The 15,033-nt window shown below is 52.7% G+C and overlaps 1 protein-coding gene across 1 annotated transcript in view; it reads right to left on the reverse strand.

The window, feature by feature from the left end:
• SLC47A1 (solute carrier family 47 member 1) overlaps positions 1-15,033 on the reverse strand; it is a 29,063-nt gene that overhangs the window by 8,792 nt on the left and 5,238 nt on the right. Inside the window, exons 2-12 of the mRNA XM_018064741.1 lie at positions 12,082-12,183; positions 10,474-10,542; positions 8,841-8,989; positions 7,597-7,639; positions 5,955-5,999; positions 2,994-3,091; positions 2,693-2,790; positions 2,473-2,586; positions 2,323-2,390; positions 1,381-1,489; positions 1,213-1,288 (exon numbers count right to left, since the gene is read on the reverse strand). Coding sequence (XP_017920230.1) covers positions 1,213-1,288; positions 1,381-1,489; positions 2,323-2,390; positions 2,473-2,586; positions 2,693-2,790; positions 2,994-3,091; positions 5,955-5,999; positions 7,597-7,639; positions 8,841-8,989; positions 10,474-10,542; positions 12,082-12,183 — 971 coding nt within the window. The remainder of the gene's footprint in view (positions 1-1,212; positions 1,289-1,380; positions 1,490-2,322; positions 2,391-2,472; positions 2,587-2,692; positions 2,791-2,993; positions 3,092-5,954; positions 6,000-7,596; positions 7,640-8,840; positions 8,990-10,473; positions 10,543-12,081; positions 12,184-15,033) is intronic.

The raw sequence follows: 15,033 nt of genomic DNA on the forward strand, positions 1-15,033 counted from the left end.
TGCACACTGCCTTTCTGCCCTTTGTTTGGGTCAGGCATCTGTGTCAACCTCAGAATATGTCATTAGTTCTGCCAGTTTCAGCTGAGCTTGGCCATATCACAAATAATTTGATTTTGTGAGTTTTCTATGTCTCCTAATTCCATCAAAAATCCCATTGGTGGGCCTCTTGTTTTTCACTCTATTCCCTGCTCTATTTAAGTTTCCAAAAGTGCACAGATTGAGAATCAAACTTCCTACCAGGTCCTGCTGAAGCCATCCTGCAAGACAGACTTCTGATCAAGTGAATAAGCTGAGCATGATCTCTGGCTACATCTGACTCACGCTCATGTGAGGGATATTCAAACATTTGACAGCAAAACGGCAAAGGCTGAAAGGTGACAACCCACCACCAGAAGTCAAAAGACAGATTCCTGAGGAATAGCCTGAGGGTCAGTTCCGTCCACACCACCTGCTTTGTGAATCTAGGAGGGAGGGGTCAATTCTGCATTTTGTAACTGCTGACAAAAGAACCCCAGGTTATGGACTCCCTGGTGGTCCAGTGGTTAAGACTCTGCACTCCCAATGCAGGGGGTGTGGCTTCGATCCCAGGTTGGGGAACTAAGATCCCACATGTCACATGGTTCAGCAAAAATAAGTAAAAAGAAGCCCAAGGAAGGGGTAACAGAACAATATAGCCACCAAGTCAGCATGCACTGTGGCCTCATGGATGAAAGCTATCAAACCAACTTAATGGGATCTGCAGAGCACGGGGGACTTTGCTGGTGCAAGAGTTCTTCAGTGATTGATAATGTGATGTGTGGAGACAGCTCAGGGGTGAGAGTTCCACTTCAGTTCAGATGGACAAACAAGACTATTGCCAGCCAAGCACTTGGGCAGCTTCTGGGCCACTGAGATGACTCGTGTTGTTGGGAAGGAAGTATTTCAGTGAAGATGGAGGCAGTGGTACCCAAAAAGAGTTACCATCTTTAAAAGATGTGAGTACTCCACTAGCAGAAATGTACACCGCCACCCATGCCCACTGACTCGGCTTCTAGCTTATTAATTAGTTCCTACATCCTATCCGTTCTTGCCAGGTAACAACTGCGTGTCTGATCTTGGAGGTGACTCAGGCTCCCCCACAAGATGCAACCACCCAGGAGGCCCAGTGTGAAAGCAGCTCCCACTGACCATCTCTGCTGCAGATTTACATCCCAGGGAAACCTCCACACTCACCGGTCCTTGGTGAAAACGTAACCCACGACATCCTTGCAGCCTAACAACAGGACACAAAAGATGACAGCAAAGAGCCCTGGAGGTCAGATGGCAGAAGAAGCACACGGTGAGAAAGGGAGTCTGCAGGGAAGGCGTGGGGGCTGTGGGCGCGTCCCCGAGTCTAGGCACCTGTGACCAGCAGGGCGACGGCGGAGGACGTCTTGGCCTGCTCGATGTCCCCGGCCCCCAGTGCATTCCCCACCCGGACACTGGCGGCCACGCTGAAGCCTGTGGGGACCTGAAATGAGGAGGGGACCTGACGGTGATGCTGAGAATCAGTCCTCCAGTCAGTCCTACACACACACACACACCTGTGCACACCTTGGTCCTTCCCACACCACGGGCGCTCTGTTCCCACCTCCCAGCTGCATTTCAAGGTGACACTTGGGGAGGACAAAGCCCTTCAGAATGTCCAGCTGATGCTTTCAGTAAAAGAGAGTCAAAGGGAAGCCTTTGATGACCAGGGTTCTCCAGAGCATCAGCACCCTCTTCCTTCTTCTGGCTGAACAACATCCTGCCCACGCATGGAGTCCACTCAGCCATCCCTGGGCACATGCCTGGGCATGTGGGACACTGCCATCTCTTGGCAATCATGAACTGCTAGGAACTGCCAGGAACTTCAGTACAAACATCTGTTTTCATTCCTTGGGGGTCTAACCTACAAGTGTCACCGAGTATCCAGAGGCAACAGAGGCAGGCGGGAATGGAGCTCAGCCCCTCCTTCCTGCAGCACCGTGACCTTTACCCCCCACCTGTCCCCACTGCATCTGTGTTATGAAACAGGAAAAGAGTCGGCATGTTTGACAAGCGTGCCATCAAACCGAGTCCTTCGGATTGGGACTGCGTTAGGAGTCGGAGGACCGGCGGCGACCCAGTCCTCTGGACCATCTCCCCAAGGCCCTCCAGCTCACAGGGAACACCCCCTGGCACACCAGAAGGACCCTCCCAGGCTTCAGGGTGAAATGTGCCCTTCAGGAATCATTTCACAACCTGTATGCGCTGAACGCCTGCGCTCAGCACTCTTTAGAGGGAAGCACACAGCCCCGCCCCAGGACGGGCTCATATGCTCACCATGTACACGATGACAGCCAGCTCATATGCGATGGACTGGGCTCCCAGCTCCACCATGCCGAGGACACCTGCGGGAGAGGGATGCGTGACTGCGTGCTTCCCATGGGCCCTGGCTGTCCCCAAGCCACCACCAGCCGGCCCCACGCTGACCGCTCAGGAAGCTCCCGATCTCGTAGGCCCACCACTCGATGCACAGCATCAGCATGCTGGGGATGGCCAGGCGGAAGAAGGGGCCCCAGTCCTGCAGGCACTCCCAGGACCAGCCTGCAGGCAGGACACAGATGCAGTCGGTTGCGACACAAACGGCCACCGGGCAAGGGCTCGAGCCGAGACAGGAGTCGTGTCCAGGCAGGAGACAGGCAGCCTTTACCTCCCCAGGTGTCCTGGTGCAGCCTCTTGGCGAGGATGTACAGGAAGAGGAGGAGAGCCAAGGTGAACTGGGAGACCGTGTTTGCCAGTGCCGAGCCCCTGGGCAGAAGAGAACACGCTGAGGGGTGCCCCTCCTGCCCTGCTGGTGATACAGCAGCCCCGGGTCACCTCCTCCCAGAGCAGCATCCCCCCGCAGGGTCCAGAGCGGCCCAAGGAGGAGGGTCGGCATGGACACCCCACCCTGCCCTGGAAATCCACAGGAGGCCGCCCCGCTCCCTGACCCAGGACTCCCCAGGACTCACATAACCCCAAGATGCATCTGATAGAGGAACAGGTAGTTGGCGAGGGCGTTGACCAGGTTGGCAGCCACGCCGGTCACCATCTGGGGCAGGACGATTCCCTGAAACGAGGGGCCACGCTGGAGACCCATGGGGACCACCGACTGCCACCCAAACAGGCGCCCTCATGGCCAGCAGGGCAGCTGTCACAGGCGTGCCCACGCTGCTGCTCCCATCCACTGGGTACTCCCTCCTCTGGGTTGGCCGGAAGGGCATCTTTTTGGCCACGGACACGCAGCAGGAGAGAGGGAAGCAGCGGAGAGGGAGGATGAGAGACGGCTCGTGCACAGGAGCAGCGTGAACACGTCACCTTCCCCGGGCACCTGGACCAACGCTGAAGGTTGGGAACTAAGGCGACGCTATGACCCTGGGGTGGGGGACGGAGCCGAGCAGCTCCAGGCCTCCCACATCTCTGACCGACTGAAGGCATGAGAGTGAAGCGACACGGGACCAGGGCTGACGTCTCTCCTCACAGCATCAGGACGGAAAATGGACGCAGAGAAAGTCGGCTGTGACGAAGACAGGAAGCACTGCTTCCCCCGACCGGAAGGGGCCGCCCACCGCAAGGGGTCACCTCACTGTACAACGTCACCTTTCAGATGAGCAGAGAGAAGATGCGGCGTGTATACACAATGGACGATGACTCGGCCATGGAAAAGAGTGACATTTTGCCATTTGCAACAACATGGGTGGACGGGGAAGGCATTATGCTCAGTGAATTAAGTCAGAGAAAGACAAATACTGTATGCTTTCGCTTATGTATGGAATTTTAAAAATAAAACAGACTAGTGAATCTAACAAAACAGAAACAGACTCACAAGCACAGAGACCAAACCAGTGGTTACCAGCGGGAAGAGGGAGGGGGAGGGGCAATATAGGAGGAGGGAATTAGGAGGTAGAACCCACTATTAATATGTGTGAGTTAAATAATCTACAAGGACATACTGCACAACACAGGGAATGCAGCCAGTATTTTATAATAACGATACATGGGAATTAAAAATTGTGAATCACTATACTGTACATCTGTAACTTATAGACTATTGTACATCAACTATACCCCAATTTTTAAAAAGTGCTACCTCCTTTTAAAGCGTCATGCCCCAAATCATAGGGTGTTTGAAATTCTGCTCTTTGAAACCACAGTATAAATCAAACATCTCGGGACTCCCCCTGGTGGTCCAGTGGTTAAGTATCTGCCTGCCAATGCAGGGCACACAGCTTCAGTCCCTGGTTTCGGAAGATCCCACATGCTTCAGGTTAACTGAGCCCGGGTACCACAGCTGCTGAGCCTGGGTGCTAGGGCCCCCTCCCCACAACTAGAGGAGGCCCTCGAGCAGCAATGAAGACCCAGTGCAGCCGTCATTCATTAATTAATTTTAAAAAGCAGTCTGGATTTCCCACGGAAGCCAGAGCAATCGGGGAGGGAGGGCTTGGTCGCTCTGCAGGGCAGGCAGACACTGGCCGCTTATTTGCGCTTCCTCTGCTCCGCCCTCCCTTCACACTGTCCTTCAGATCTCCCACCCCACCTCCACCCCCGCTCTGTGCCCTGAGACCCACATTCCCCTGGCTGCTCTGCATCCTGTGGGCTCATGGCCGCGGGCTCAGAGGCCAGACCAGGACCTTGCCAAGCATTGTTTACCAGGAGCCCTGGTCTGTTTCAGCAGGAGAGGCAGGTGACTCGATGTGCATTTCAGATAGAGGCTGTGGGACCACCTGGCAGAGGGGGTCTGGGTGGGAGCCCACTGAGGAAAAAGAGGAGAAACAGCAGAGGCACCGAGGAGGGCCTGAGGCTAAGGCCCCCAGGCCCCGGCCCGTTGCACAGCCCTCTCTGAGTCCTCACAAGCCTGCCTCTCACCTTTCCGCATCCTCCGTCCTTTAGTGACCCCAGTAACCTGTCCTTCACGTATCCCATAGGCGGCGGTTCCATCCTTTCCTTCTCTCCTGCATCTAGTCAGCCTGGGCAACCCCTTTCCATGTCCAGGCTGCCACTGCACCCACTCAGCCTAGGTTGCACCCCCTCTCCTTCCCACCTCGAGAAACCCATGCATCCTCCACCACTTGAGTCACCTTCCTGACCCCTCAGCTCAGGACTCCTTCTTCTAGGTCGTCTCTCCTGCCTCAGGGCCTTCAGGGAGAGGTCCTCACACCCACTCCTCACTCAACCACTCAGGAGCCCCACGTTTGTTGGGGGCTGACAGGCCAAAGGCCCTCAAACGGGGTAACAAACTATGAGGGGCCAGCCCAGAATCCAGGGCATACGCTGGTTTCTGCCTCTTTACAGGCATTTCAAGTATACAATTCTGATACTAATAAAAATGTGGAACTAGTGGAAACCTTGTTCCATTACGAGGATAACACCTTAACTTTAAGGATGTTAAATAGGTAGAAAGCTTTCTTCTCCACCATCCTGTCCCTGTCACACAAGCCCGGGAGAGCCTGTCCTCATGGGCTGGTACCCTACCACCACCTGGCACCCTATCTATCTGGTCCTTCTGGAAGGAAGTAGACAGTCCCACATATGACTCCACACCCACAGAGCCGGGCTCTGGCCACTGCTGTTAGCCACCCACCAAGAGTCCTGATGACATGAGGCACCTTCCATCGTGGGGAAGGGGGTGCTTTCACATCCCCAGATGGTCGGAGCTGAAAGGTTGACCCCCAACCCCTCCGGAGCCAGGCAATGGTGCAGGGCCAAGAATCCTCCCTGCCGGCCCACCAATAACAATATTTCCAAATGGGAACTGGATCCGACTTTTCCAGTGCCAATAACAACCTGTCCTTTCCTTGACTCCTCAGCCCTGCGTGCACCCCTCAGGGAAACACCCCACAGGGGCTCCGGATAGGCGAGCCTCTCCACCGGGTCTCCCTGACCCCTGAAAGGAGAGATGCACTCACCCCCACAGGACAGGAGAGTCGAGTTACCTGGTTGAGCAGGTACTTCACTTGTAACGTGTAGAGAAAGGTTGCCTGCAGGACAACAGGGGACAGAGGTCAGCATCCTGGCCAGCCTCACAGTGGAGAGCTGAGACCTCGGCCAGCCTGCCCTCCACTCCCACAGGAGGCCCAGGTGGGAGCCCTCTCAGGAGGCTCGGGGGCAGGACGGGAACCCCAAGTCCGGACTTCTCTCTTATGGGCGAACACGATCTAAGCACCCCCAGGGGAGCTGGGAGAGTGGTTTCCTTGGGTGCTTGGTTGGGATTCTCCTGGGAGCACTGGGCTGTGCAAGAGGCCATTGAAAACTCTGGATGGGCGCCCCCTTCTATAGATTAGGCTGCAGTCCTATTTGGTGGAATAAACTCAAGAATATTCGGTTCAGGGACTTCCCTGGTAGTCCAGTGGTTAAGACCTCACCCTCCAACGTACAGGGTGCCAGCTTGGTCCCTGGTCGGAGTGCTACAATCCCACATGTCTCAGGGCCGCCCCCCAAAAAAAACCCAAAACATAAAACAGAAGCAATACTGTAACCAATTCAATAAAGATGTTAAATAAATGGTCCACATCCAAAAAAAATCTTAGGAAAGAATATTCAATTTAAAATGAAAAAGTAAAGACCACAAGCTCAATTACGAGGGCAAATGACTGCTTCTGAGGTCTGAATTACATCCCCTCCCAGTTCGTATGCTGAAGCCCTCATGCCCAACGTGACCATATTCGATAAAGTCTTTAAAAGTGAAAATGTTAGTCGTTTCTGACTCTTTGCAACCCCATGGACTGTAGCCTGCCAGGCTCCTCTATCCATGGAATTCTCAAGGCAAGAATACTGGAGTGGGTTGCCATTTCCTTCTCCAGGAGATCTTCCCAACCCAGGGATCGAATCTGGATTTGATCCTCCAATCTGCATTGCAGGCAGGTTCTTAACCATCTGAGCCACCAGGGAAGCCCAAAGTCAATTAAGTTTAAATGAGGTCACTGGGGGGGGCCCTGATCCAGCAGGACTGGTGCCCTTCTGGGCAGACAAGTGACACTGGGGGTGGGCCTCCATGCCAAGGAGAGAGGACTTGGAGGAAACCAGCCCCGACACCTTGACCTTGGACTGCCAACCCCCGAGACTGTAAGAAATAGGTTTCTGTTGTCTAAGCCTGTGATATTTTGTTACAGCAGCTCAGCAGACTAATCCGGCCATGTGTTTAACTAAATGAAATCGCTGTGCTTATTCACCAACCAGGTAGGGCCCCCCTGAACACTAACACACACGTGGGTTCTGTGCCTCAGGCTTAGCAAGCAAGAGCCTCAAAGTTCCGGGTGAGGCCCCCGGGGGTCCATGGTGGCAAGGATTCACCATCTACAGAAGAAATCTGAGCTCCTCCCCGCGGGTGAGCAGAGACCCCTTCTGCTACGGGAGCGGGGACCCCGGCCTCTGCAGCCCTCTTGACCCTGGTGTTTCTTGAGGGACAAAGGTTTGTGTCTTTCCCGAGTATGATGAAAACTACACTTCCTTGAAGGAGCCAACTCCTCATGTGGGCATCATTGCAGGGCTGAACCAGATCCCTGAGCTCAAGGCATCTCTGCTGCCTTTTTACCCATGAACCTCAAGGAGGGACCCCCTTACCCCATGGACACTTACAGGAAGAGCTGGAATGAAGATCATGACATAGGTCTGGGTAAGCCTGTACATGGAAGAGGGAAAAAGTGACAGAGTGCTCCGTTTCCAGGGAAAGGTAGGCAGGACACAGCAACACTACCTTCACATGCTTGGCTCTTCCTAAACGTACAGGCTGAAGCTGCTGGAGCACCGTCGGAATCTACACAGAACATGTCATCCTATGACCCGAGTGATCATTCTTGGTTCTCCCAAGTCTCTCCAGGTCCAGGACAGGGGGTTCAAACTGGGCACCCTGGCTGGGTAATTCTTGTCGTGGAGGCAGTCCTGTGCATCCCAAGATGTTCTGGAGCATCTGGTTTCCACCAGCAGCGACACCCCCATACCAGTTCTGACGTCCAGAAACGTCTCTTAACATTCCAAATGTCCCCTGGGTTCAGAGCCACTGGTTGAGCAGAAAGTCACAAAAGGTCTTTATCAACTAAACCAGCGGCTCTCAAACCTTGTGTCACATTTTAGAATCATCTAAAAGAGCTTTGAAAGACATGGACACCCAGGCTGCACCCCAAGCCAATTAAACCAGAATGCTAGGGACTTCCCTGGTGATCCAGTAGCTAAGACTCTATGCTCCCAACTCAGGGGGCCCAGGTTCGATCCCTGGTCAGGGAACTAGATCCCGCAACTAAAGATCCCACAGGTGGCAACCAAGATCAAAGATCTCGTATGCAGCCAAATAAATAAACATTTTAACAAACAAATGAAAAGAACAAAATGCTGGAGGAGGGCACAAGGTCGGGGGGTGTTGTTGTGTTTTTTTTTTTTTTTTTTTCCTGCCATACCATGCAGCTTTCAGGATCTTAGTTCCCCAACCAGGAATTGAACCTGGCCCTTGACAGTAAAAGCACAGAGTCCTAACTGCTGCACCACCAGGGAATTCCCCAGTGGTGGGCTTTAAAAGCATTCAGGTGATTTTAATATTGACCAGGGCCAAAAATCACAAAACCGGGAACCAACACCATGAACCACCATTTCACGTGGAGGGTGTTTGCAGATCATATTTCACCCAAAACTATTTACCTGAAAGTTACCCAAATAAGGAGCGGGTATGTTATCCCACAGGCCAGGTATGGAGAATCAGCTGAGGACAGCTTAACTTACTTCTGGAGCGTGGCCTGTCCCTGGCCTTGGGAACCCCCCAAGCCTGAACCTGGCCGGCACCATCTTTCTGCCGGGATGGACCTATCCTGCTGGGGGGTGGCCCATCTCACCTGGACACGGCCGGGTCCTGCCTGCAGAGCAGCAGGATGAGCTGGGTGTTGAGGAAGAGCGCCCAGCAGGGCAGACAGCAGAGCAGCAGCACCAGCACGCCCCGCTGCAGGATGACGCCCACGTGCTTCTTGTTCTGGCTCCCAAACGTCTGCGTGCACAGTCAAAACCAACACGTTAATACAGAAACGGCACCCTCACTGTCCCCCAGAGGCCTCCAATCACGCCCCATGAGAGACAGATGGCCGCAGAGACTGCTACATTTTAGGTGTCAGTGGTTCTCAAACGCAGCTGCTCATCAGAATCACCTAAGGAACATTTCCTATATCTCTGATATTTCATTGTTAGGGTATAGAAACACAACAGGTTTCTGCATATTAATTTTGTGTCCTAGAACTTTACCAAAGTCATTGATGAGCTCCAGGTGCTTTCTGGTGGCATCTTTAGGATTTTCTATAGCATCATGTCATCTGTAAACAGTGACAGTTTTACTTCTTCCTTTCCAATTGGGATTTCTTGTATTTCTTTTTCTTCTCTGATTGCTATGGCAGGGACTTCCAATACTATGTTGAATAAAAGTGGAGCAAGAGGGCATCCTTATCTGATTCTGATCTTAGAGGAAAAGGTTTCAGCTTTTCACCACTGAGTATGTTAGCTGTGACCTTATCATTGTTTGGTCGCTCGGTCATGTCTGACTCTTTGCAGCCCCGTGGACTGCAGCACACCAGGCTTCCCTGTCCTTCACCATCTCCTGGAGTTTGTGCAAACTCATGCCATTGAGTCAGTGGTGTTATCTAACCATCTCATCCTCTGCTGCCCCGTTCTCTTGACTTCAACCTTTCCCAGCACCAAGGTCTTTTTCTGTATGGTCTTGATTATATTGAGGTACGTTCCTTCCGTGCCTATTTTCTGAAGAGTTTTTTATCATAAATGGATGTTTAATTTGGGGAACATTTTTAAATCATTGATTACAGAGGCTTGATAAAGATAAGTCTGGACTTAACCGGTCCAGAGTAGGTCCCAGACACCAATAATTTGTAAAATTTCCCCATGTCCATGTAATCCTAATGTGCAGTCAGGGTGGCCTCACCTGGAAACCTATCAGAAATATGATGTCCTGGGCCTCCCCCTCCCCAGACCTACTGATGCAGAAACTTGGGGATTGGGGAGGCACTGGAGCCAGCTCCCATTGCTTACAAAACCCACCATGCACATCCCTCCCCAGCCAGCTCAGTGACATCTTGGGCAGCTTGAAATTGGCCACTGGGACCAGCATACACAACCAGTCAGGACACTCCCCATCCACTCCCGAGACCTGGTTCTTCAGGCTTATGGCTGGTGGGGGGCCCCCAAGTGACTCTGACACACATGCACGTTTGAGGATCCCTGGACATACCGAGCTCCACAATGTTGGAAGTGATAAAAGGGACTTTTACAAAACATCCCCTATCTGTCAAGACGTAGCAGTAGGGCTGTCATGCAGAAAAACACCACTTCCCAGACCAGAGAGACCTGCAGCCACACTTTGGAGGCAGCAGGAGAGCTGAGAAATGTGGCAAGGGTTTTCCCTGGGGGTCTCTGCCCTCCAACTGGGGCGGGGCGGGGGGAGTGACCTGACCTGGGGCTGCCACTCACCTGGGAGATGAGTGTGTCACAAGCAGAAGACAAGCCAAACCCCACCGAGACACCAGTAACGTTGATCACCTGGGAACAAACCAGGGAGGAGGCTAGGGGCAGGTTCCCCGTCTGCCTGTCAGAGCCCCAGAGCCCTCAGTACTCCGCCCGGAGCCTGTGCACAGACCTCCCCATGCCCTGAATTAAAGGACAGACACAGTGCTGGGAGGAAAGGACAGTCAAGGCCGTGGTGACCACACCGCATTAGTCTTTCTTAGGCATTTGTTCCCCAGGTCTTGGGCACCGTTTTCCCAGGTTCCGAGGACCATGAACCCTTTTAAGGGGCCCGCGGCATGGCACAGAGAAGTCCTGGGTGAGCCCACTTGCTAGTGACCAAGGATGACCCAAACAACGCCCTGAAGGACTCTGCGAGAGCAGGAGCAAGTCTCAGAGCCAAGACTCAGGCCTTCCAGCATCCACAGCACCCCCAAACCAAGGAAGTCTGAGGCCCTGCCTGCCTCCACCTGCTACCCCCCAAGTCTACGGGAGGCACCAGGGACAGCAGTCCCCGCCAGGCCCAGCCCAGAAGCACCAGCTTTCCTGCACTTCTGTGGCCAAGAAGGATCTGTGGGAAGCTTGCTGAGCTCCCCAAATATCCAAACATCAGAGACCAAAAAGGATAATTAAACTAGGGTTGTCCATGCTGCTCCCTGAAAGCAAAGCAAGCCACGAGCCCCTGGGGATGGTTCAGAGCACCTTGCAGGCTCAGAGGTGGCAAGTTCAAATGCCCGATGGGAGGCCGATGCGTGCCTTTCAGAGGACACACCTGCGGCAAGAACTTCAGCGAAACATCTGCTGGCTCAACTGAGCAAGCCGGCAGGGCCCCCAGGCCAGCAACCATGGCTGAGGGCAATGATGCCTCTCTGTGGCTGTGGGGCTCACGTCTGGGGTACAGAGAGGACTGGTGCCTCCTGATTTTTTTAACTTTTATTATTTAATTTTTTAAAGTTTTATTATTATTTGGGGGGGTGGGCTAAGCTGGGTCTTTGTTGTGGAGCAACAAGGGATCCCCACCAGGGATCCAGCCCATGTCCCCTGCCCTGAAAGGCAGATTCTTAGCCACTGGACTACCAGGGAAGTCCCTCCTCCCGGTTTCAGGTTTGGACCCGGGCACCCAGGGTTTCATATTCTGGCATCTCGGGATAAGAGAAAAATCAAGAGCTGGAGGAAGGGGGAGGGTTTCTACTGGTGAACAATTCTCTTCTCCCAGATGTGGGGTCAGGGTGGGAGCCAGAGCTCCAGGGATGGCAGACTAGCTGGCGTGGCAGACAGAATTCTGGCCCTCCAGAGACGCCCCATGCAGAGCCTGGCACCTGAGGAGACACATACCTGGGGCGGCTCCCTGGGGAAGGAGAGGCAGGCTGAGGATGGAAACATGGTCACAGCCCTGCCCACACCTGGAGATTAGTTCAGTGAAACCCCTTTCAGACCAGTGGCCTCCAACAGTGAGAGATTCAGACACATACATGTCTTCCCTGAAAACCCTAAACTCTGATCATCTGTAAGAGCCGCAGGAGCAAATGAACACACACGGTTTCCTAGCTTGGAGCTGGCCAGCCCCGTACGTACAGCAATTGCCAGTGTGACAGCGTCCAGCTCCAGCTTCCCCAGGTGCCCGCAGAACACAGAGCTCACAAAACCAACGAGGAACACCATCAGCTGGGCCAGGAACTGGGAAGAGATGGAAAACACGAGGCTGCAGGCGAGGGCCACCACGGCAGTGGAAGGAAGGGGCGGGCCTCCCAGGTGACCCTACCCTCCCGGGTGGGCTCCGAGCAGAGGTAAGAAGGTCTGGCTTGCACGGAGCCTCCGCCAGCTCTCACAGGCAAACGAGCAGCCTCGGGTGGACTTCTTGAAAAATATGCAAGTTCATTTGCTACCACCAGTATCATGTTTCTGAGAACTTCCAACTTTTAAAATTATTTTTCACTGTAGATTCTCATACCGTAGACGGCATGCCTATTTTCCCTGAAATTTCTAGAGGCTCCCTCCTGAGATGACCCCGTTGTTATTTCAGATTCCTCCTAAGGGCTGAAGAGAACAGCTTTCAACTGCCAACAGAACAGTCCGCAGAGAGGAACTCCTGAGGCAGACCTGAGGCTACCTCAATGGAAGGACAGTGGGGTCTGGAACGATGGGGCAAATCGTTACCAGTCTGCCGAGCATCTCAGATTCCACAAAGCCTCCAATATGAGGGCAAATGCAGCTTGGGGAACACGGACTCATTCTCCCTCACCATTCCAGAACTTCCTGCCTCACCTCTGGACACTGACTTATCTCCTCAGGTTAATTTAAAACCACCTTCTGTGACCTGCCAGACCCTGGAGGTGCAGGACTTCCCGGGAAGCCCATCGGCCCCACACGCCCCTCTCAAAGTGCACACCCTGGGTTCAGGGAGCTTGTGCAGGTCCAGCCAGCGCTGCTGCTGTTCAGTCCTTCGAGGGCAAAAGCTCCTCTGGTGAGCTCAGGCGAGGCTCCCAGTGACCCTCGTCCTCACCTCTGTCGACCCACACTGCCATCGGCCAGTGCCGCAACCACCCAAGATTGCCATGTGGGCATTGGACCTGGCCCTGCTGGTGACGGTACAGGTGACCACCTGCTTTCCCTCCCTGCACCTGGGGACAGACAGGTGCATCTCCGCAGGTGGACCCAGATCGACAGACCATGAGAGGCCTGCGCTCAGCCATGTGTGCACGTGTGCGTGCATGTGCGTGTGCGGGGGCGAGGGTGCAAACATCTCCACATCGAATTCCAAACCTCAACCCAGCTCCTGCTTCCCCCACTGCAGACCAAAGTTGCGCACTGCAACTAGAGAGAAGCCCCCGCCCAGCATGCTAGAGAAAGGCCCACACAGCAATGAAGACCCAGCACAGCCAAAAATATAGAAATTTTGAAAAAGGTTGATATGAAAAACCCAATTCTGTAGACCCTAAAGTCAGAAACAGGGGCCCCCATAGGCCTGTTCCCAGGAACTGGCCGTGACTAAGTACTGTCCCCACCCCACAGATATTCTGTGGTTTCATTCACAGAATTGGTGTCTCTTTGACTGTGAATTTATATTAACTGTAAAGGGCACAGGGCCCTTATTTGGGTAAATTCAGCATCACTATCAGTCTTTTCAGTTTTTTTTTTTTTTAAGCCTTTTTGTGCGTAAACTATGTCTACTTCTGCTTTATTGACTATGCCAAAGCCTTTGACTGTGTGGTTCACCACAAACTGGAAAATTCTTCAAGAGATGGGAATACTAGACCACCTTACCTGCCTCCTGAGAAACCTGTATGCAGGTCAAGAAGCAACAGTTAGAACCAGACATGGAAAAATGGACTGGTTCCAAATCGGGAAAGGAGTATGTCAAGGCTGTATACAGTCACCTGCTTATTTAACTTATATGCAGAGTACATCATGAGAAATGCTGGACTGGATGAAGCACAAGCTGGAATCAAGATTGCTAGGAGAAATATCAATAACCTCAGATAGGCAGATGACACCACCCTTATGGCAGAAAGTGAAGAGGAACTAAAAAGCCTCTTGATGAAAGTGAAAGAGGTGAGTGAAAAAGTAGGCTTAAAGCCCAACATTCAGAAAACTATGATCATGGCATCTGGTCTCGTCACTTCATGGCAAACAGATGGGGAAATGGTAGAAACAGTGAGAGACTTTATTTTGGGGGCTCCAAAATCACTGCAGATGGTGACAGCAGCCATGAAATTAAAAGTCACTTGCTCCTTGGAAGAAAAGCTATGACCAACCTAAACAGCATATTAAAAAGCAGAGACATTACTTTGCCAACAAAGGTCCATCTAGTCAAAGCTATGGTTTTTTCAGTAGTCATGCATGGATGTGAGAGCTGGACCATAAAGAAAGCTGAAGAACTGATGCTTTTGAACTGTGGTGTTGGAGAAGACTCTTGAGAGTCCATTGGACAGCAAGGAGATCAAACCAGTCCATCCTAAAGGAAATCAGTCCTGAATATTCATTGGAAGGACTGATGCTGAAGCTGACACTCCAATCCTTTGGCCACCTGATGCAAAGAACTGACTCATTGGAAAATACCCTGATGCTGGGAAAGATCGAAGGCGGGAGTAGAAGGGGACAACAGAGGATGAGATGGTTGTTTGGCATCACTGACTCAACAATGGACAGGCGTTTGAGCAAGCTCTGGGAGTTGGTGATGGACAGGGAAGCCTGGCATGCTGCAGTCCATGGGGTCGCAAAGAGTCGGACACGACTGAGTGACTGAACTGAACTGAACTGTCATAAACTGTTGCAAACGATAGTCATAGGTCTGTTTTCCCCTTTTTCATCAGACTTCAATATTTCCAGAACAGTGTCCGGTCAACTCCACAGGCCACATGTAAGCTGTTTCTGTGGCTTCATAGGAAAATGCATGGTCAGGTCTCTGGGCTGCTTCCCAGGTTTTGCTGATACAAAGCGCACTGCACAGAATGTCTTTCTTACTTGGGTGGGGCCAGACATTTTCTTAGGGTGAATGCCCAGTGCACGGGTGGGATCAGCTGACCC

The sequence above is a fragment of the Capra hircus genome, chromosome 19 (genome assembly GCF_001704415.2).
Source record: "Capra hircus breed San Clemente chromosome 19, ASM170441v1, whole genome shotgun sequence".
NCBI lineage: Eukaryota > Metazoa > Chordata > Mammalia > Artiodactyla > Bovidae > Capra > Capra hircus.